This window comes from Chiloscyllium plagiosum, unplaced genomic scaffold (assembly GCF_037043375.1).
Source record: "Chiloscyllium plagiosum isolate Xiang-an unplaced genomic scaffold, Cpla_swu_hap1 HiC_scaffold_2, whole genome shotgun sequence".
NCBI lineage: Eukaryota > Metazoa > Chordata > Chondrichthyes > Orectolobiformes > Hemiscylliidae > Chiloscyllium > Chiloscyllium plagiosum.
In genome coordinates, this window is record NW_028270140.1 from 65,441,142 (window position 1) to 65,462,201 (window position 21,060).

At 38.4% G+C, this 21,060-nt stretch overlaps 1 protein-coding gene across 3 annotated transcripts in view; it reads left to right on the forward strand.

Moving 5' to 3' along the window:
* ptch1 (patched 1) overlaps positions 1 to 21,060 on the forward strand; it is a 96,223-nt gene that overhangs the window by 1,418 nt on the left and 73,745 nt on the right. Inside the window, exons 2-3 of one of the 3 annotated variants that reach the window (XM_087997362.1) lie at positions 1,960 to 4,988; positions 6,111 to 6,303. In XM_087997362.1, the coding sequence (XP_087853488.1) occupies positions 4,821 to 4,988; positions 6,111 to 6,303 (361 nt within the window). In that variant the 5' untranslated portion in view covers positions 1,960 to 4,820. Of the gene's footprint in view, positions 1 to 1,959; positions 4,989 to 5,877; positions 5,950 to 6,110; positions 6,304 to 21,060 lie in introns of those variants that run through there. The other 2 variants (XM_087997365.1, XM_087997363.1) reach the window with 2 other exon arrangements.

Consider the following 21,060-nt stretch of genomic DNA (forward strand, 5'->3'; position numbering starts at 1 on the left):
ACCCCCATCGTGTGTGGGAAAAGCGTGTGTGTGGGGGGTGGGGGGGGGGCGGTAGGTGAATTGCGGGAGTGGGTGTTGGTGGTGGGAGCTTGACTGATTGAAATGAGTTACAAGAAAAGCTACTGTGCAGTGTTTGAAGATTACAGCTCATTGGAGGACAATATCTACTTCAGATGAAAACCTCTGTCAACTGAAAACAGTTCAAAGAAAAAATGAGCATTTTTTTTACAATCTGATCAATCTTTATTAATTAGAACGAACAAAAACTGAATTGAAAATCCCACTCGGATGAGTCAAAGTGATCTGTAATGCTCATCACTGTGTTTCAGGAATAAAACCAATGTATGAGAAAATTATATAGAACTAAACAAATTGTATCCGTTTAAGATAGTACTCGTTGTTAAATCAGAAGACCCAAATAATCTTTTGGCGCGAGTTTGGAAACGATGTGGAAAATTCCAATTCACATCTTTATTGGAATTGAAAATAGGATGAATGATCCATGTCAATCGTTGAGTGATTTATAGTAGACTTACACTTTTTTTATTTCGTTGGCGCCAGAGTTGCTTAGAAATGGGTGGTGTCTTTAAGTCCTAGATTTAAACTGTTGGATTTGGAAGAGCCTATTGGGGGATGCGCTGCGCACAATGCATACCTGCTGACATTGCCTGTTTAATGGGAGTTAGAAATGGAAATCCTTCAAAGTCAATACAATGATGACGGCACGGATAGAGGAACGGAAAGCCATGCCATCTGCAAGAATGGCTGAATAGTCTGAAAAGAAAACGACTGAAATAAATGATATTTCACAAAATTCACCGATTTACCTAAATATACATTATTGATTAGGTTTTTAAAACTTGTAGCTCAGATACATTAAACTGTTTAAAAAGATGTATCCTTATTGAAAGTTTAATTAGCAAAATGTTTGAAAGATTGTCAAACAATTCAGTATTTAGGCTTTATATATCTATTCCCGTCTAATCATAATGGTAAATTAAAAATAACTGAAGTTAACAGTTCAGATAACGTAAAATGTAAGTATCCTATTAATGCTTGAATGGGTGGTTGGTACAGAAATCCTGTTAATAAAGGCCATTACAGAAAGGGAAGGGTCAAACACTGGAAAGTCACACTAACTTGTTAGCTGTGTTCTGCAGAACCCAATTGACAATAAAATTGATTAAATCCATTTGGGAAAAAAAACGATTCTGACCACTATGAGGAGACCTTTAGTGATTTGTTGAAGTTAACCCAACCGGGCGTCGAGCGTCGTTTACATGAGCAAGGCATGCATATTAAAGACAACAATGCTTCCAAATGTAAATAAGGCTAGATTGATTACGAACAACATTATCGCGTCGGAATGGAACACTCGCATGCATTAGCAATGAGGCAAATTGAGGGCATCCATAGCTGACCACCCAAGTTGAGTTTGTGGTCACACTTTTTCTCCAGCCATACAGAAGCAAGGTAATTATATGCCAAAGATACTCCATCCAATCTCTTTGAGTTTAAAGCAATTCACCATGAAACACCGGACTACAATGTATTGTCCTTTTCAAAAAAAACTTTTAACTAGAACAACAATTTCTAATAAATTTAAGAACTGTAATTGCGCCTGAAACCCATTTGTCAAAATGGGCCCTGATCACATAGATCCATTACGTTTTATCATAAACCAACTGTTCTGCATAGCACAGATATGTACACCACTGGTAAGTTTGTAAATTGGTGGTGAAAATAAGATTCTTCTCAGCAACCGTTAACAACCTCACAGGTCGGACTTCCCATTCAGATAATTTTCTAATGTTAAGATGACAAATGCATATCTCGTTTACGTCAATGATGTTATCTCAGCTTTAATCAATATGAATTTTCTAGCTAATGTTATTAAGCTTTAAACAGACTGAAGCTTAATGATACAGATCACCAAATATGATATTCTTTCCTTCACAGTTCCGATATAAGAAGATATATTTTGCACATGGATTAAAATTCGCAGAAAAAAAATGACATCCGGTTGAAAGGATCGTGTTCCTTTAAATTTTCATGGTGCTATTAAATGTGGAAAAATATCAATTAAGATGTGTTGATATTTACTCTGATTAAGTTGAAACTGAATATTACTTCTTTTCATTCTTCATTTTGGGACGATATTTAAAAATGTTACTCTAACGTGATAATAAGACTGTAATACACACAACATAATAGATTATTATGTGTACATATCTAGAAAATATAGAACCCATTTTGAACAGAAACAGATTTATGAAAGTAAATGCCAATTCCAAACTTAGATTGTATTTCGATCAACTAATCAATTGTCAGTGTGGTTCCTTGCAGTACCGATTGTGGTCCCTAAGGGGCGTAGCATAAAATGTGATCGCGGAGAGAAACAACCATATAAATGCATCCATTACAAAGTTCGGTGAACGACATCACATTGTATTGTAGATAGCGTAGTCGTCATAGAAAAAGTGTATGCATCTGTTTGCATATCATTTTTTTCATAACTGGAACCATATTTATTTATCCTACCCTAATACCAACTGTAATTTTAATCCACGAAGATACTGTATTTACCACATATCAGTAGAACTGATTTAAGTTCAGCCGAAGTATATTGAGATGGACAATTATTTAATAATTTAAAGGTAGTTGATCTCGTATAAAATGACTAATTGAATAAGTAACATTGATACGTACTGTTAGTTTTTATTAAAAATAGTCCTCAATGGGTTTTTACATTTCCCAAAACATGTTTATGAATTCGGAAATCCAACAATGATCGGAATTAAGTTGTTTTATATACAGTAAAATGCGAAACGTAGAACATTCGTCTTATAATGGAATCGATTTATCGTCAATATCGAATTAAATTATGTTTTATCATAGAAAGTATGGTCAATTAATGATAATCAGTGTTTGTAAATTATGAATAATTTCTCCTTTGGTGTTTATGTAAAGTTCCACTTTCCTTTGATCTCATCTGAAAATGTTGAAAGCGCGGAATAAAGAATTCCGCGCGCCCACCTGGTTCACCGTTTGCATTACCTCCAGGCTCATCGTTCAGGTCCTACACTCCAAGTCATTCCTGGTTACCGTGATTATGCAATGTTATTCCAAACTAAACTTCAATTTGTTTAACATGCTGTGGTCTCACGGAACATTCTGCGCTCGATAACATTATACGTCTCAGCAAGCCCAGCTCAAGGCCTTGAAATACTGTCTAATTGTGACTCTTGAAATTCCTCCTTAACTGGACTACGTCTTCTCAAACTTCCATCCGGAGAACCGGTAATTGGTACAGTATTGGGTAACGACGAATGGGCAGATCTCGTTAGGAAATGCCGGCTTGCCACAAATTCTTTACACACTAGCGCACATGAAGATGAAATTCGTCTTAGCAGGTTTCCTTCTCCAGTCGCCTCCTTCCTTTCCAGAAATTAACAGAAGTCTGTTAATTAGCCATGCAAATCACATTGATCCTGATGGAGTTTGACAGGACCACTGAGGGTTTTGTTTTCTTCCTGTGCTACTACTGCAATACAACCATTCCCACATTGTTGCATCGCGTCGCCCTGGGTACGTCGGTCACATGACACCCAGTGAAACTCCACTATCTCTCAATGAATAAACTGAAAATGTGTGTGTGGTTTGTGCGGGGGCGCCTGGAAGGGATGTGGTCGATTTTTATGATTAAACATCAGCGATAACCTTATTTGCATCTGAAATCCTCGTGGTAACAAACAAAAACGTTTTACTGAATTTTGCAAACTTCATTTTTACCCTGTCAGATAACTTTCCCATATACTCCGGGTGATTTTTCAATAAAAAGTCTATTTTGTTTTTCATTTCTGTGAGTTGAGAAAGAACCGGTATTAAGATTTCTAGCGAATACACGCACAGAAAAATCTTGACACGTCCCACTGCACGATGTCAAGACACGTCCCAGGCACTGTCATTATTTGTGCAAGCTGGTAATTCAACTGAGACCTCCCAGTATTTGTTACAACTTGAGGCCAAGATGCCGCTAAAGGATTTTCATTTAAACAAGAAGCAAGTGCCTCAAAAAGTTCAGTCTCCTCGCGAGAATCGGCCCCTGTGTGATCTTCAGAAATTCCGGTGTATCGCTATATATATATAAAAAAAGCAATACTAGGATCGTAACTTTACACATAAACTCTTGTTTTTAATCGAATGCGTGCGAAGAGAGGGAGACGGGAGAGCAGAGCTATGATTTCTTTCAGGCGAACTACGGCTCCCCTGAAGTGGGATGGATGCATTCACAGCCTGGGTGGTCTCTCTACTTTGGTGAGCTGTTGCTAAGCAGCTAATAATAGTCGTGTTTGCTGAGTAATTTCTGCCTTCCCCGGCCAATCAGAGCCAAGCAATACAAGCCTTCTCCCAGCCATCTGACGGTCCTGGAGGCGGGTTTTTGCTTTCCTTCCCCCCTAAATGGAGAGAGAGGCTTTTTTTCTATTGAATCAAGGCTCTCAGAGTTCCAGGGCCTGGTGCACAGAATGGTTCAAGCGAGTGATCGGTACGGGTAAACTTCCGAGTCTCTGGAAGAAGGTGAACGCTTTCAAGTTCCCCTCTCCGTCTCTTTTAAAACGCGCAGTTCCCCGTGAATGTAGAAGGTCGTCAGGATCCCCCAGATCGCGAAATGTGGGAATGGAAGGCGCAAACTTTGACTCGCCATCGCTACGAGGAGTATGAAGTTTGCCAGACGGAGTCTACTTTGCTGAGGATTAAAGTGGCCCTTTGGTGGAAGCTCAGACGGTGTGTTAAGATACTATCCCAGTCCCATCCGCAACATGGCCTCGGCTGTTAACACCGCGGAGCGCCGAAGGACAGAGCAGGACCATGTTCAGGAAAACAGGAGGAAAAGAAGGAGAAACCTGCGGCATCCGACAGCGGTTTTAGATTATCTGGAACGGCCGAGCTATTGCGATGCTGCCTTTGCGTTGGATCAGATCTCAAAGGTGCATTTCCAGTTTATAAAACCTTGCCTATTTTGTGCATCGGGGGCCTTTTGTGCTCCCCATTATTATGCTTAAGCGGTAAAGTGGGACTTGAACGCAGCCGGAGCATTCTTTTTACCCGTGTTATCACCGAATCTCCAAAAAAGTGAAAGCATTAAGCGAGAGTAAACAAAGCTGTGTTCTCAGAACGGTGTTTCCAGAGCTGCTGTAGCACTAGTAGCACGGAACATCGATACACTTGGATGTGTGTGTGTGTTTTGGTTGAGGGGAGGGGGTGGAATTTGTCTCTTAACACGCCATTTTTTGTATATAAATACTTGAAACACAAGAGGATCCCGGATTACCTCTCTTTTAAAAGAACACATGACACAGACTGTGTGTTTAAGTTTTAAAGCACACGAAAAGCGAAACATTCTTTAAGTGATGGTATCTGCTGGAGTAGGGTTCTAAACTGAAATCCATGTGGCTGCCCTCTTCCGTTCGCAAATATTGTCGAAAGTCTCAGATGGCTGCTTCACTTCCTAATTCAGATCACAGCGTCCTGATACTGCTATGGAAATGAATTACTCTAGCTTATGATGTTACAGCAGAGCAACCACGTGGATGTACTATTTGCTACCATATTCCATTAAATGTTGACCCTACAAATGTGGGTGTTATATTTATTATGCTAATTGGGAAAACTTAACACATTGATCGGTTTGGGGTTTAAACCCCCCCCCCCCAACAAAAAAATGTGGGTATGTTTTATCCACCTTATTTCATTTTCAAAAAAGCAACCCATGAGCAGCAATTAATCCTTCTGCAACGTCCGTATTTCACTCCTGACTGTCTCCTGTCACCCCTGTAGGTGGATTGCAATGATATTTTCCTCAGCAGATGGATGACAGTCGCTGTAGACATTTGCCGTCCCCTTTTGTAACATCATACTTTGAGTCAGTGTGTGTTTTGAATATGAAAGGTACACCGAATTGTGGGTAAACTGGTAATATAAAAGTTTACTTTATAACAGAAACACTATCGGTAACGGGAAATGCCCAATGAGAAGAAGTGCTGTCTCTTTAAGGATGTGATTGTTCGCTGTGTTCTCTCCTCAAGTATCTCTTCTGGTCTTTATTTCAGGGAAAGGCTACTGGACGGAAAGCACCGCTGTGGCTTCGAGCTAAGTTTCAAAAACTGTTATTTAAACTGGGCTGTTACATTCAAAAGAACTGCGGAAAGTTCTTCGTTGTCGGCCTCCTGATATTCGGGGCTTTCGCAGTGGGATTAAGGGCTGCTAATCTGGAAACCGATGTCGAGGAGCTGTGGGTAGAAGGTAAGGGCAAACTTTCCCGCGATTTTTAGTCACAGAATCAAGCTTCAAAATAAACGATAAATGTGCTTCTTTTTTTAAAAAAAAAGCGGAGGGGGGTCTGAAGAAACATCATACCAAAATGGGATTGTTTATTGTATAGTTGTTTGGCCAAGGGCCAAGGAAAAATTACAAAGAACTCGTTGTAATCCATAATGATAAATTTCTACATTTGCGTAAACCTCGCTGGATCTGGTGTTAGGGGGTGATGATAGTGATTTGTGGCATATTATTTCGGGGAGGAGGGGGTATTGAAAGTTTTTCTTGTGGAGTCGAGCTTGTCAAAGCCGCCATTTTGTGAGTGCCCCCAGCAGCAGAATGTGATCAGTGCAGCTCTCTGTGACTGAGGGTGTGTGTGTGGTCCTGTTTTGGACAGCTTTCAACTTTCAAAAAAACATTTGTCTCAGGCAAAATGTGAAGTCGTACAGACTGGAACGCATGTTTGCAAAGTAGATTAATGTAACCTAGCGGGTGGTGACGTATGTTTAATATAATTGCAGTTAGTATTGCATTAAAAAAGTTTTCTGTAAATCGTGTTTTTATTCTGTGGGAGGAAACTAAGTTCAATTAAGAAAGATTTTGTGCGGTTTGATGTGCATTCTAGTAGTCAAAAACAATGGGGCAAAAATGGTGAATTGTTAATTGATGCATGAGCAGTTCACGATCTGAGATGCATTTAGTGAGCTTTTAGTACTGCAAATGAACAGTTTTTATTGTTTGAAAGGGAGAAGTGAAAACTTTTTTGTCTCAATGCCTTGAAATATTTCTCTGGGTAATTTCTGAAGTAGATTGTGAAGCTTATGCTTATTTTGTTGTGTTGGGAAAATTATTTGTTCTTTAAAATTACTTAACCATTTGTATCAAATTAAGCTTATCAATTTGTGGAAGTGTTTTCATGTTTCTTACTTGTATTGATAAAATCTAATTAATCTATGAAAGTTAATAATGATTAACTTTGCTTCTTCATATGAAAATTTCAGCATTTTATGTGACTATCCTGATATGTTGTCCTTATTTGTATTCATTTGAGTTTTTGTATTGCTGCTTTTTTAAAAATGATTTTGTGTTTTCATTTGCTTCATATACTGCTTTGTCCTCCTGTCTATTCTCCCCCTCCCTAATGGTTGACAGCAGCAGGATTCGTGTGTAGCTGTGTGTGTTCTCAGTGGAGTGTGTAACACTTTGGTCTTGAACATGGGCTTTGCAGAAATAAATTAAATGAGCAGCAGTTGCACATTTCTGTGGTTAAGTGTATAAACAGAAGGAATTGCACAGTGAGGAGCTGAACAGAAAGTAGTAGTGCATTAGTCTTAGTGGGGGCGGGAGGGGCATCTTTATCGTGACCTGTTTACTTGGTTTGTAAAGGTTTGACAGTCTACATGATTGGGGTAATCATAACTAACGACAGTTTGGCAATCGTGCTTTTGTTTATCCCATAAATTGTCTATCCAAAAGAATTTTGAGGCATTTACTTTTATCTTTTGCAGAAAAAATATTGATTTGATACCAGACACTAGTGAAATACAGAGGCAAGAGTGTGGTGCTGGAAAAGCACAGCAGATAGGCAGCATCCGAGGAGCAGGAGAATTGACGTTTCAGGCATAAGCCCTTCGTCAAGATCGAAATGTTGATTCTCCTGCTCCTCGGGTGCTGCTTGACCTGTTGTGCTTTTCCAGCACCACACTCTAAACTCTGATCTCCAGTATCTGCAGTCCTCGCTTCCTACTAGTGAAATAAAGTAAATATGCCGTGCTGACAGGAATGAGTTTCATTTCAAAATTGCATTTCGAAAGTGCAGACACAAAAATTTAACCAATTTCATTGACCATCTGAGGAATACCTGTATGTATTTTTAATCACATACTGTATTCTGACTAATAATGGCTATAGGATATGTGTGAATTTTGAATACATTGAGAAATGTGTACCGTCTCTCCCATTAAGTAAGGATGAATGAAGACAACATTTGCTAGATCAAGTCTTCAGAGATTCCAATTTCTAAAGAACCTAAAGAGATTCACTAACTACAAATGCATTCTGTAAATTTCTGGTTTTCTCCTAATAGCTCTTAAAAGTTGCAATATGGTTGTTACAGAAGTGAATAAAGTGTACTTTATTACATAGAACCAAGTCTTTCTATACATAAAATTATAGATTTAGATGTTAAGTGGATTTATAACCAAACTATTTACATGAATCTAAAATTCATTGCTTGTAATTATGTTAAAAGACGCATACCATACTGTCTTACTGTCCTATTTTATTCATTTAGCATTCTGCACCTCCACTATTATTTAGCACTTCAGTAAGTAATGTAATTATTTCTTTGCTTCTCAATTTATTCACCAGCAGGCACACTTGAGCAATAGAGGATGATTACCAGCCAAAATTTGACTACTACTTCTAGTATGATTGGCAGGTGCTTTTGAGGAAAATATCATTTGCTATTCAAATGGTTGCAGTTATTAGGCTTCAAGAGATATTTTTTCACAATCATAAAGACATTTTCTTTTGCAGTTGGTCTTCCTATTAGTCAATTTATAAAAACAATAATTAGGCAGACTAGACCATCACTAAGTTTACATACGGTATTTGGCACCATTAATGTCTTCCTAACACAAGTTACAGCTTATTCAGATCATGTATCCAATTGAAGTAGTCAGTGCCAACTGCCTTGTTATTCAACAAAAGGACCAAAACTATTGGTCAGTGTTTGGTTAATACACCAATTTTCAAAGTCTTCTTGGAAAATAAGAATCGCACTGTTAAGATAAAATGAGTTTCTTATATTCTGCCACTGGGTAGTAAGCCATACCATACCATTTTGCATTGAAAAGATGCAAACAAATATATTTCGTTCCGAATATAACTAATATTAAAACAAAATTTAAACTTTGATCAATAAGGTTAACAAGATCGGAAGTTTTTGAAGTTACTCAACATTTAATGACTTACTATTCATTACTCCTGCTGTATACTTAAGTATTTCAGCAATGACAGCACTGTTTGACAACCACTGTTATGAACTAAATAATAAAATGATCTAAGAAGTTCAATACTCACCATGTATGAAAGATTTAAATTTGTAGTAAGTTGTCTACAATTGCAAGTATAAAATACAGCACTCTGGGAACAGGTTAAAAAAAAACAAAAGAACAAAATGAGACCCTTGACCATCAAGGGTATTCCATCCATAGACCTTAATGTACCATATTTTAAGCACTTTCCTCTCTAGCTGGTTTAATTTTCTGTGTGAATACACTTCAATACTTAAAAACATTCACACCCAGAGTTGCACATTCCTAATAAAAAAAAGAACTGCAGATGCTGTAAATCAGAAACAAATATGGAAATTGCTGGAAAAGCTCCACACAGATGCTACCAGATTTGCTTAGCTTTTCCAGCGATTTCTGTTTTGGTTGCATATTCTTAATTCTGTACAAAAAAGGGCTTTGACAATTTAGATATCTGCATTCTAAAATCTTTCTATGCACAATATGGGGCAGCACGATGATGTGGTGGTTAGCACTGCTGCCTCACAATGCCAGGGACCCAGGTTTGATTACACAAACAGGTGACCATCTGTGTGCACTTGCATTCGTATATTCTTCCCATGTCTGCATGGGTTTCCTCCAGGTGCTCTGATTTCTTCCCTCAGTCCAAAGATTAGGTGGATTGGCCAAGCTAAAATTGTGCAGCGATGACAGGGATGTTCAGGCTAGGTGAATTAACCATGGTAAATATGAGGTAATGGGGAGTGGGGATGGCTCTGAGTGGAATGCTCTTCAGAGGAGAAAGTGAGGTCTGCAGATGCTGGAGATCAAAGCTGAAACTTTATTGCTGGAACAGCACAGCAGGTCAGGCAGCATCTAGGGAACAGAAGATTCGACGTTTCGGGCACATGCCCTTCTTCAGGAGGGCACATGCTCTTCAGAACATTGGTGCAAACTCAGTGGGCCTAACAATCTCTTTCTACACTGTAGAAAGTCTATGAACTTCATGGCACTGTGATATAAAGTGCTTTATAGAACTTCCAATTACATGTGACAAAATACATTATCAGAACAAAAATAAATTAACTTATTGCTACCAAAAATTGAAGTGGGGTAAAATCAAAATTAAACAAAAGGTAATGATTTCATTTCCAGCTTATGGAACTACCATACAAGCAAAATAAGTTTTGAATTGGATTGCAAAGAATGGTGATGCAGCTGGTGTGCAGCAAACATGAATGTTTCCTATATTCTATCTTAAGCAGAACTGTTACAATATTATATAAACTTAGTAAGTTCCTTTTCTCATTAGGTGCTTTATGCTAACAAATACACTCACTATCCAAAATACTGGGGTGTGATCTCATAAACATCTACACCTCTTAATCCACTCAAGTTTAGTTTAGATAAAAGCAAATTACTGCAGATGCTGGAATCTGAAACCAAAAGAGAAAATGCTGGACAATCTCAGCAGGTCTGGCAGCATCTGTAAGGAGAGAAAAGAGCTGATGTTTCGAGTCTAACTGACCCTTTGTCAAAGCTTTGACAAAAGGTCAGTTAGACTCAAACCATCTGCTCTTCTCCTTACAGATGCTGCCAGACCTGCTGAGTTTAGTTTAAAAGTTGAATTGAGCTGTCCCAGTAAATATAAGTAAGTTTAGATTAGATTACTTACAGTGTGGAAACAGGCCCTTCGGCCCAACAAGTCCACACCGACCCGCCGAAGCGCAACCCACCCATACCCCTACATTTACCCCTTACCTAACACTACGGGCAATTTAGCATGGCCAATTCACCTGACCCTGCACATCTTTGGATTGTGGGAGGAAACCGGAGCACCCGGAGGAAACCCACGCAGACACGGGGAGAACGTGCAAACTCCACACAGTCAGTCGCCTGAGGCAGGGGTCTCTGGCGCTGTGAGGCAGCAGTGCTAACCACTGTGCCACCGTGCCGCCCAAAAGTTCTGTGGATCATAATGAACTTGAGAGCAATTCATGTCAGTTCATATTGGGTAACTGTATCTTTTGATCACTTCAGTGTCTATATACTCTTGCAGCCTTCAGTTATTGTGCTCCCTCATCCCTCATTCATCTTTTTTCTTGTTTTTATTTTCACATATCTAATATGTCCTGGATGATGGTAGTGAAATAGTGTGATTGTGTGATGAACATTGTGTTTCATTATTTTAATGAACTATATCACATCCAGCTCAAACTTGTCAAACAAAACGGAGTTCCAACAAATTTCAAAATCTAAAGCTGTAAATTTTCTTTCTGTAGGTATGGTTCCCAAACTTCAAATTACAGACTTGTAATGATCTGTAAATGGTAGAATGAATTGTTTTGAATATTCATCATATTCCATAAGATATAAATTGGCAAGAGAATTGTCTATTATTCTATATTCAACCTAAATAATGTAATGTGACATCATCATAGTAATATGGTAAATGTATTTTAGGTTTCAGTTTTCTCAAATACACATTCCTCTTATTTGATATATCAGACTCCTAATGCAAAATAAATCATCTTGGAAAGTTTTGTAATGTGAAAGATACTACAAAAGCTGTTATTACAATATGGTATTGAACAATGTGCAGTTATGTAGCTACTGCTCAATACTTCTTTCCATTTTCCCCCAATAATTCACAATTCATACAGATGAGTTTTGCATTAATGATTTCTGTTGTGATTTCAAAGGTTTATTTTACTACATTTCCAGTTCTGCAGGAGTGACCTCAGTGCAAAACTCCTTTAGCCCAGAGACTCTTTGGTTGAAGTAATGGCCCACACTTCAGTAAACCTTCAATGACAGAGTTCTAAAAATTATATCCTAGCCATATGAAATGTTGGTCTTTAAAAAAGTTGTTTATTCTCATTTAAAATGGTTATTAACCATTTCAGTAACTACTAGAATAAACAATGCACATTCTGAAAAAAATAACTCACCATCCACACCATTAGATGTTCATGTAGAAGAATTGATTATAATCAAAGTATGGCACAAAAAAGGCCGCTTAGTCCAACCATATCAGTATTCATGCATTCTTGTGCTTCCTCCCTTTTTTTCTCATCTGTATAAGTCATCAGAAACCTCTATTCCTTTTCTCCCTGATATGATAGTCAATCTTTATCTTAAATGCACCTTTGTTGCAGTTTCAACCCCTCTACAGCAGTAAGTTCAAACTGTGACCACTCTTTGAGTAAAGATGTTTCTTCTGAATTTCCCATTTGTTCCCAATTTAGTCAAATTTTTCCACAGAACCATTTCTGTTTCTCCAAAGATTTGATTGGGAATCTTCTTTTCTTTGTTTTCAACTTAGCAGTGACACTTCTCCTGCTGTATTACCTGTTTGTGATTAAAATGTTCTAAAATGCAATGTTAATTGGTGCATTTATCAAAACCAGTCAGAGTCTGCTTGTCAACCAATCAACATTTTCCTTTCCTTTTCCTCTACTTTGGTAATTGTTGTGAATTGTCCTGATGAGCTCAAGGTGAAAAACTTCAACACAATGTGTCTTTTTTCAGTGAAACTGTAACATTTTCAGTAATTAGTATTAGTAATTTTTATTTTGCGTTCAAGATTAAAACAGCAACTTTAGTATCTTCTTGAAGTGTGGTTGCATCATCGTCCATTAACTTACAGCCAGGTCACCAGTGCTTTGCCCAAAGGCAGATCATTGACTCTTTACCTGCTGATTTTTTTTTAACAGAGAGAGTGTTTGTGTGTGTAATGAACTTCCTAAGGAAGTAATGGATGTGAGTACAACTACAACGTTTAAAAAACATTTGAATAAGTACATGGATAGAATAAGGTTTGGAGGGATATGGGCCAAGAACAGGTAGGTTGGACTAGTTTAGTTTGGGATTATGGTCGGCATGGACTGGTTCGACTAAAAGGTCTGTTTCCATTCTGTATAACTCTGTAACTCTATCTTACATCATGGGCCATATCCTTGGCCGTTTTCTTCAGTCTTCCACACTCACTGGTACTGTGAGGTGTTAGATGCGAAATCTACCTCAGCTATGATGGAAATTGAACTTGTACCAATGAGCTATTCCCAGCCACATACGAACTATAATGTCAACTGAAACAAATACCAAGACATCGCTTGGCTGGTGATGAGAAGGGCACTACTTGTGAAATCCTTCATATACACCCAGACTCTCTGTGCCACTGCATGCTGCCCTTGAAGCAGCTGTGGGCGGGTAGAAACTGTCACAAATCTTCTGCTGGAATATGCCTTGCAAAGGAAGTTTGGAGAAAGATCCAACAAGAGAGAGTGGTTTTTGTCAGGTTTCAATCTGAACAGCTCCGTGACACAGGACTCTGTGCTATATGGTGTGTTCTCTAGGACTCCCACCGAGACAAACATCACTTGTGGTTGGAGGACCATCAACTCTGAAAGATGCTCTTTGGCCTGCCTAAAACTTGTTATGTCTTCCAGTGCAAGGAGTTGACCTTGACTGAGTGTTACAGACTGGAAGATCACAAAGTCTAGGACTACGTGCTGAGGGATGCTCGAAAGCTTGAGGTAGCTACTTGCCAAGGTGTAGTGGAGAAAGACCATTGTCTGAGGTCTTTTGGCCAAAGTACACTGGGGCTCTGTTCAGTTATCAGACCCTCTCAGTGCCTCAAATGTATGTAAATGTAGTCTTCTATAAGTTTGTTTGTTCTAATATGTAAAGTTTTTGTATAAAATCAAGCTGCTCTAATAACTGGATGTATATAAAGTTTTTTTAATGAATAAAGTATAACTTTGAAGTTAAAAATCCATAAAGTCAATTGAATTAACACTATCCCGCCTCCCCCCCCACCATAAAACTGCAGTGTGAGATTCAATTTCTGTACTTCACAAGATAGTCGAATTGAAATACCCATTCATTCAAAGATCACTTCCAAATGTTAATCTATAAAGTAGACACCTTAAACATTCACGTACAAAATAAATGACTATTACAATGGTGTTATGAATTTTGCATTATTCTAAAATTCAGCTAATTGCAGCTGGGTTTAAGCCTCACAGAAATATCAATTATGTTTTTTTTAAATAAAATTCCTCCTTGATATTGTGTTATTGTCAAGTAGTACATGTTACGTAATATCTATTTTAATAAAAAGCATCATCTCTTACACACGCAAAGTATTTCTTATTGCATTATAGGGCAACATATAGATACAGTGCAAGCAGATTTCAAGATTGAGGGTTCTGACCTTCAATCATGTAAAAAAAATAGTTTGCATGTTGGACCAGTATTTAAACTGTACATATCAATGCTTGAAGACTAAAATAAGACAGCTTCCAGATGTATGAACTGAGTGATCCATTTGTTTAGATTATGCTCCACAGCTGATGCCTAGATTAGTGCTGGCTGGACGAAGCTATGGGAGATTTGTCTGGTTTCCACGATGCCATGTTTATATTTCATTTGGATTCCTCCTTCAAAGCTGACCTCCCTGTGACCTGCTGATAGACTATGTCCACTAGAATACTAGCTTCGTTTTGGCTGGAACTGATCTTAAATCGAAACATTCAAATGATGTTGTTTTTCTGTTCTGTTTTTATTGTCCTGCTTTGAGATTAATTTTATCCAAATAATTTTGACCTTGCACTGAGGTTGCTAGTGAAATATGAAATGAATTGGTTAATTATGTCTTGTTAAACTTTGAGAATGAATCATGTCAACAGATTGGCTTACTGTGTGTAGATTAAACTGTACAGTCTCTGTTTATGATTTAATTAGATTAAAAAGTAGTTTAATGCCATTGTTTATGGAAAGGAGAGCAAAATAGTTGATGCTATCATTGTATTTGGTGATGAATTTCCAAATAAAAATATTGCGAAAAGAATAAAGAAATAAATGGCTAATGTGCAGCTTTTAAAATGGTATTGTTAAAAAGCTTTTGGCCCAAGGCTAAGGGATCCTGCCTAAAAATGCCATATGTATTACACAATCAAGCACTGCAATGTAAACAGAATACTGTGCCATGGAAGCAGGGTGGTCTAAACCTCCATCCCTCTTCCCCCACACCCCCTCCCACACTTAAAAATCCTCTCTGCTGTGAAATGACCACAGTAGTTGTAGTGTTATTTCTGTTTTGGCTGCTGAGCCAGGATTTGGAACAGAACTGAGTGAACATTTGAATTATTATTGGCCTGCACTGCCAAAGAACTGCAACTGAATTCAAAATCCAGTAAAATCTGGGTCAGATGCAATTATCTCATTGTTTTAAATAGCTTGTAATACATTTTTTAAAATCAGGATTGTGAAATGTATAGGCATATATATGTATAAAAACAAAATGCTTTTCTTTCTAAATATGTACGTAATTTTCAGACATGGAAATAGCTCAGTTCTAAGCTAACCAAAACTTCATTGCCTTCTTGGGTGTCCCTTAGTAAAACAAAATTCAATTTGAAATGTAAACATCTTCAAATTGCATTTATATATGTCTTTGTATGATATATTCTTTAACAAATTCTGAAACGTTTTGATAATTAGTGTGAAAGGCTTTCTTCAATATGTGGTAGGTTGCTTTTACCCTCAGGCATTCTAAAGGTAATTGTTACACAGTATCATTGACCAGTCCAAAATGATTTTATTGTTCAACAATGGTTCATTTTGTTCTGTCTGAAGTAATGAGGTTTTTTTTCTATCACCTTTTCTGACTAGTTTTATTGTTTTAATACCTGGTATAAGAAGAGCAAATGCTGGTCATCTAGAGATCTTGGGAAGAAATGGGTGGATCTAGTGTTTTTTTTCTTTTTTAAAGCTACTGTTTCACATGGCTTGCAAAATATATCTCTTCTTTTTTTGTTTCCCACACCAATTGATTTATCATTTTGCTTGCAAGCAGACTTAGAATGTTAGGGCAGGAACACACTCACTTTTTTCTCGTAACGTTTTTGTTGCAGGCCGAAACCAGTTGACTTGAATAAATTTTTCTGCAGTCTGAATGAAGCCAGCAACGTGGAAAAATCTTGCCATTCAGGGTTGTCTGAATGTACATTTCAACCACACAGTAAGCTGTATTTGTAGGCAGCGGACTGCTAAATACAACCATTTTTCGCAGCAGAGAGTTAGACAGGTGATTAGCATAATTAGCACAGACCAAGCTATACATATGGAAATGCTAAGTGTGTAAATGCCAGCTGCGGTGTAAAATTTATGTCAGGGGGTCGACAGGGCTGTGTGAAAGTATTGTGTTACAGCTGCAGGTCAAAGCCTCCATTGCTTACCCCCTTTCTTTTGATAGTGAATGCGCTAAACAGAAGAGAGGAGAGAAAGAACGAGAAAGAGAAGAGAAGGAATATAACAGATAAGGCTTTAATAAAACATCAATATTGCTTAAAAGTTTCTATTTTCTGTAGTGGGTTTGATTTTACTTTTTCCTACCTTCAGTGCAAATGTGTATTTGTTGACGTTAGCTATTTCTATGCAGAATGCAGCCATTTTAGTTTACTAAAAAGATTTCTTAAATTTGCAAAATACTTTTGAGAGAGTATCCATTTAAGTTGCAGGGAAATGTCCGACTGCTGATAAACATTTAAATATTTATTCTTTAAAACTTTCCTTCCATGTGCATAGGTATCAATTTGGTGGCAAAACTGAATGAGTGGCACACCTAATGTATCATGAGATGTGATCTTTTTGAATATAAAAGGTCTAGATTTGTTTAGGTATTTTAAAATTGGGTTACTATATGTATTTCCAAAGTTCCTGTTATCTCCAGAAAGAGAAAAAGTAACATGAAAAGGGAGACACTTGAATATTTGAAAGAACCCTATAAGTTTTATTTCCTATAAATTGTTTCATTCAGTTTTTAGTTTTGTACCTACTTCTTGGTAGACTTGTGTTGTTAGTCGAGTGTAGTTCACATCACACCGACCCTGTGATGAAACTTCCTTGTGTCTGCAGGGGGTCCTTATGATTCGGCCCCTAATCCAGCTAATCCTAGTCGCAACAAAATCATGAAAGTGGCCCCCAGTGATGTGTGTTTCCCTGCACAGATGCAAAAGGAGAAGTGTTGGTTATAAATCACTCCAAAATGATGTTCCATGCAGACTGGGGAGCCTGTGTGAAGCTGGAGGCACCCATTGTGTTTGCCCCAGGTGGCCTACAGTGGAAAACCAGTAAAAGAAACTTGTTGCCTTGAGGTGAGCTCTACTCAAAACTGATCAGTGATGTCAGCTTTAGAGAATATAGATTAGAGAAGTGGAGTTGGTGTGATGCAACAGAAGTGGATGTAATGACAATGTAATGTGATTGCAGTTTCTTTTATCAGCATACCATACGTGCCATGTAATAAGACTAGTCCTGTAGATGTTTAAGGAATTCTTTTTATACTTTAGAATTCAGTTTTGGTTCCTTTTATGTTAAGGTTATCATTAAATTTTGCCCCATAAATTCACATATATCTTTGAAAGAGGATAGTCAAAATTTAAAATTTTGCATTGTTTTACAAACTTGATTTTTCCTATTTATTCATGGCATGTGCTGCTAGCTAGGGAAGTATTTATTGTTCATCTTTAAATGCCCTTGAGAAGGTAGTAACAAGCTGTCTTACTAAATCACTGAAGTTCTTGGAGTGATGGGACACCCACAGTGTTGTTGGGAAGGGAATTCCAGGACTTTGGCCATGCAACACTGAAGGAATGGGGATATAGTCAGCATGGTGTGCAAGTTGGAGGAGAATGTGCAGGTGGTGACATTCCCATGCATCTGCTGCCCTTGTCCTTCTAGATGGTTTGAAAGATATTGTCAAAGGAAACTTGACTGTTACTGCAATATAGCGGATGTTGAAGGATGGAATGTTAATCAAGTAAGCTGCTTTTTTTAAAATTTGTTCATGGGGTGTGAGCATTGCTGCTAGGCTGTAATTTATAGTCAATCTCTAATCATCCAGAGGGTGAGGCTAAGCTGTAAGTCTTGAGTCACAACCAGTCAGACCTGGTAAGCAAACCAGATTTCCTTCCCTAACAAGCATTACTGAATCAAGTGGTTTTTTACAGCATTGACAATTGATACCTAATCGCCATCAGGTCAGCTGTTTATTCCAAGTTATTATTTAATTCAATTTTCACCATTTGCTACAGTGGGTGATATCTCCAATGTCCCCAGAACATTAGCCTGAGGTTCTGATTGCTAGTCCAATGACATTTCCACTGTGTCACTGCCTCCTGGATAGTGTAAATCTCCTTGGCTGCTGTTGGAGGTGCATTCATAATCATGCGGGACTTCAGTATGCAGGTAGACTGGAAAAATCAGGTTGATAGCGAATCCCAAGAAAAAGAATTCCTGGAATGTCTATGCGATGTTTTTGTTTGGAGGAGCTTGTGGTAGAGTCCACTAGGGAACAGGCAATTCTGGATTTAGTAATGTATAATGAGGCAGACTTAATTAGGGAGCTTAAGGTGAAGGAACCCCTCGGAGACAGTGACCTGAGTAAAGTAGAATTCACCCTGCAGTTTGAGCAGGAAAGTCATGAATCAGATGTAACAGTTACTACAATTGACTAAAGGTAACTACAAAGACACGAGGGAGCAGCTGGCCAAAGTTGATCGGAAAGGAAGGCTTGCAGGGAAATCAATGCAACGACAATGGCAGGAGATTCTGCAGATAATTCAGGAATCACAGCAGAAATTCATCCCAAGGAATAAGAAAAATACTGAATGAGGCAACTAAGGATGACAAGGGAAATTAGGCACAGCGTAAAAGCAAAACAAAAAGCATACGATATGGGAATCTAGAGGATTGGGAAGCCTTTAAAACCCAGCAAAGGACTCTAAAAAGGGGGTGGAAAGATGATATATGAGGGAAAGAGTAATATAAACGATGATTACAAGAGTTATTTTTAGATATCTAAATATTTTAGATATTAAAAGGTAAGCAAGAGGCAAGAATGGACATTGGACTGCTGAAAAATACGGCTGAAGAAGTAGTAATGGGGAGCAAACAAATGGCAGAGGAACTTTGCATCAATCTTCATGGTGGAAGACACTAGACCTTCAAAAGAGTCAAAGGGCAGAGGTGAGTGTAGTGGCCATCACTAAGGAGAAGGTGCTGGTGAAGTTGAAAGGTCTGAAGATGGACTATACCCCAGAGTTCTGAAGGAGATCCATACTGTACATCTCTATGAACTATGAGATAGCTGAGGAGGTTGTGGAGGCATTAGTGGTGGTATTTCAGGAATTCCTGGAGTCAAGGAGGGTCCAGGAGGACTGGAAAATGGCTAATGTAATACCAATGTTTAAGAAGGGAGGCACATAGAAGACAGGAAACTGGAGGCTAGTTACCTTGTCATTGGTAATTGGTAAGATTTTAGAGTCCATTATGAAGTATGAGGTTGTAGAGTACTTAGATGTGCATGATAAAAATGGGGTTGAGTCAGCACATTTTCATCTAGGTCTGTCATGCTTGACAAACTGTTAAAATTATTTAGTAGAAAGTAGAGAGTGGTAATAAAGGGTCTTTCTCAGGTTGGTAGCCAGTGTCGAGTGGAGATCTACAGGGGTCAGTGTTGGGACCATGTTATATATTGATGATCTGGATGAAGGAATTATGAGGGCATTGTTGTTAAGTTTGGAGATGATGCAAAGATGGGTGAAGAGATAGGTAGTGTTGAGGGAGCAGGGAGGCTGCAGAAGGACTTAGACAGGCCAGGACAGGCAAATAAGTGGCAGGTGGAATACAATTTGGGAAAATATGAGGTTATGCACTTTGGTAGGAAGATTAGAGGCATAAAATAATTTGTAAATTGGAACAGCTTCGGAAGTCTGAAGTTCAAAGAGACTTGGGAGTCCTAGTTTGAGATTCTGTTAAGGTTAACATAGAGTCATACAGCACAGAAGTAGATCTTCATTCCAACTCATCTATGTCGACCAACTATCCCAAACTAAATTAGTCTAATTTGCCTGCATTTGACCTCTATCCTGCTAAACCTTTCCTATTCATGACCCTGTCCAAATGTCTTTTAAATGCTGTAACTGTGCCTGCATCCACCACTTTTTATTGCAGTTCGTTCCACATACACACCACCTTCTCTGTGAAAAGGTTGCATGTAGGTTCAGTTCGCAGTTTGGAAGGCAAATGCAATGTTAGCATTCATTTCAAGAGGGTTGGAATACAAGTGCAGAGATGTGCTTCTGGGGCTGCATAAAGCTGTGGTCAGACCGCATTTTGAATATTGTGAGCAGTTTTTGGCCCTGTATCTAAGGAAGGATGTTCTGGCATTGGAGGGGGTCCAGAGGAGGTTTACAAGAATTCTCCTGGGGATGAAGGGTTCCTCATATGAGGAATGATTGAGGACTTTGTAATTGATGGAGTTTACATGGATGTGATAGAATCTGACTGAAACTTAAAATACTGGGAGGAAGAATAGAGGGATGGACTATTTTCTAAATCCGGAATGGTTTCAGAAATCCTGAAGCACGGAGGGTTTTGGGAGTCCTAGTTCAGCTTTCTGTTAAGCTTACCATGCATGTTCAGTTGGCAGTTAGTAAGACAAATGCAATGTTAACATGCATTTCAAGAATACAAGAGCAGAGGTGTACAGCTGAGCCTGTGTAAGGTTCTGGTCAGACTGCATTTGGAATCACAAGTAGTTTTGCGACGTGTATCTAAGGAAGGATGTGCTGGCTTTGGAGGGGATCCAGAGGAGGTTTAAAGGAATGATCCCAGGAATGAAGAACTTGTCAAGTGAGGAGTGGTTAAGGGTCTGTAC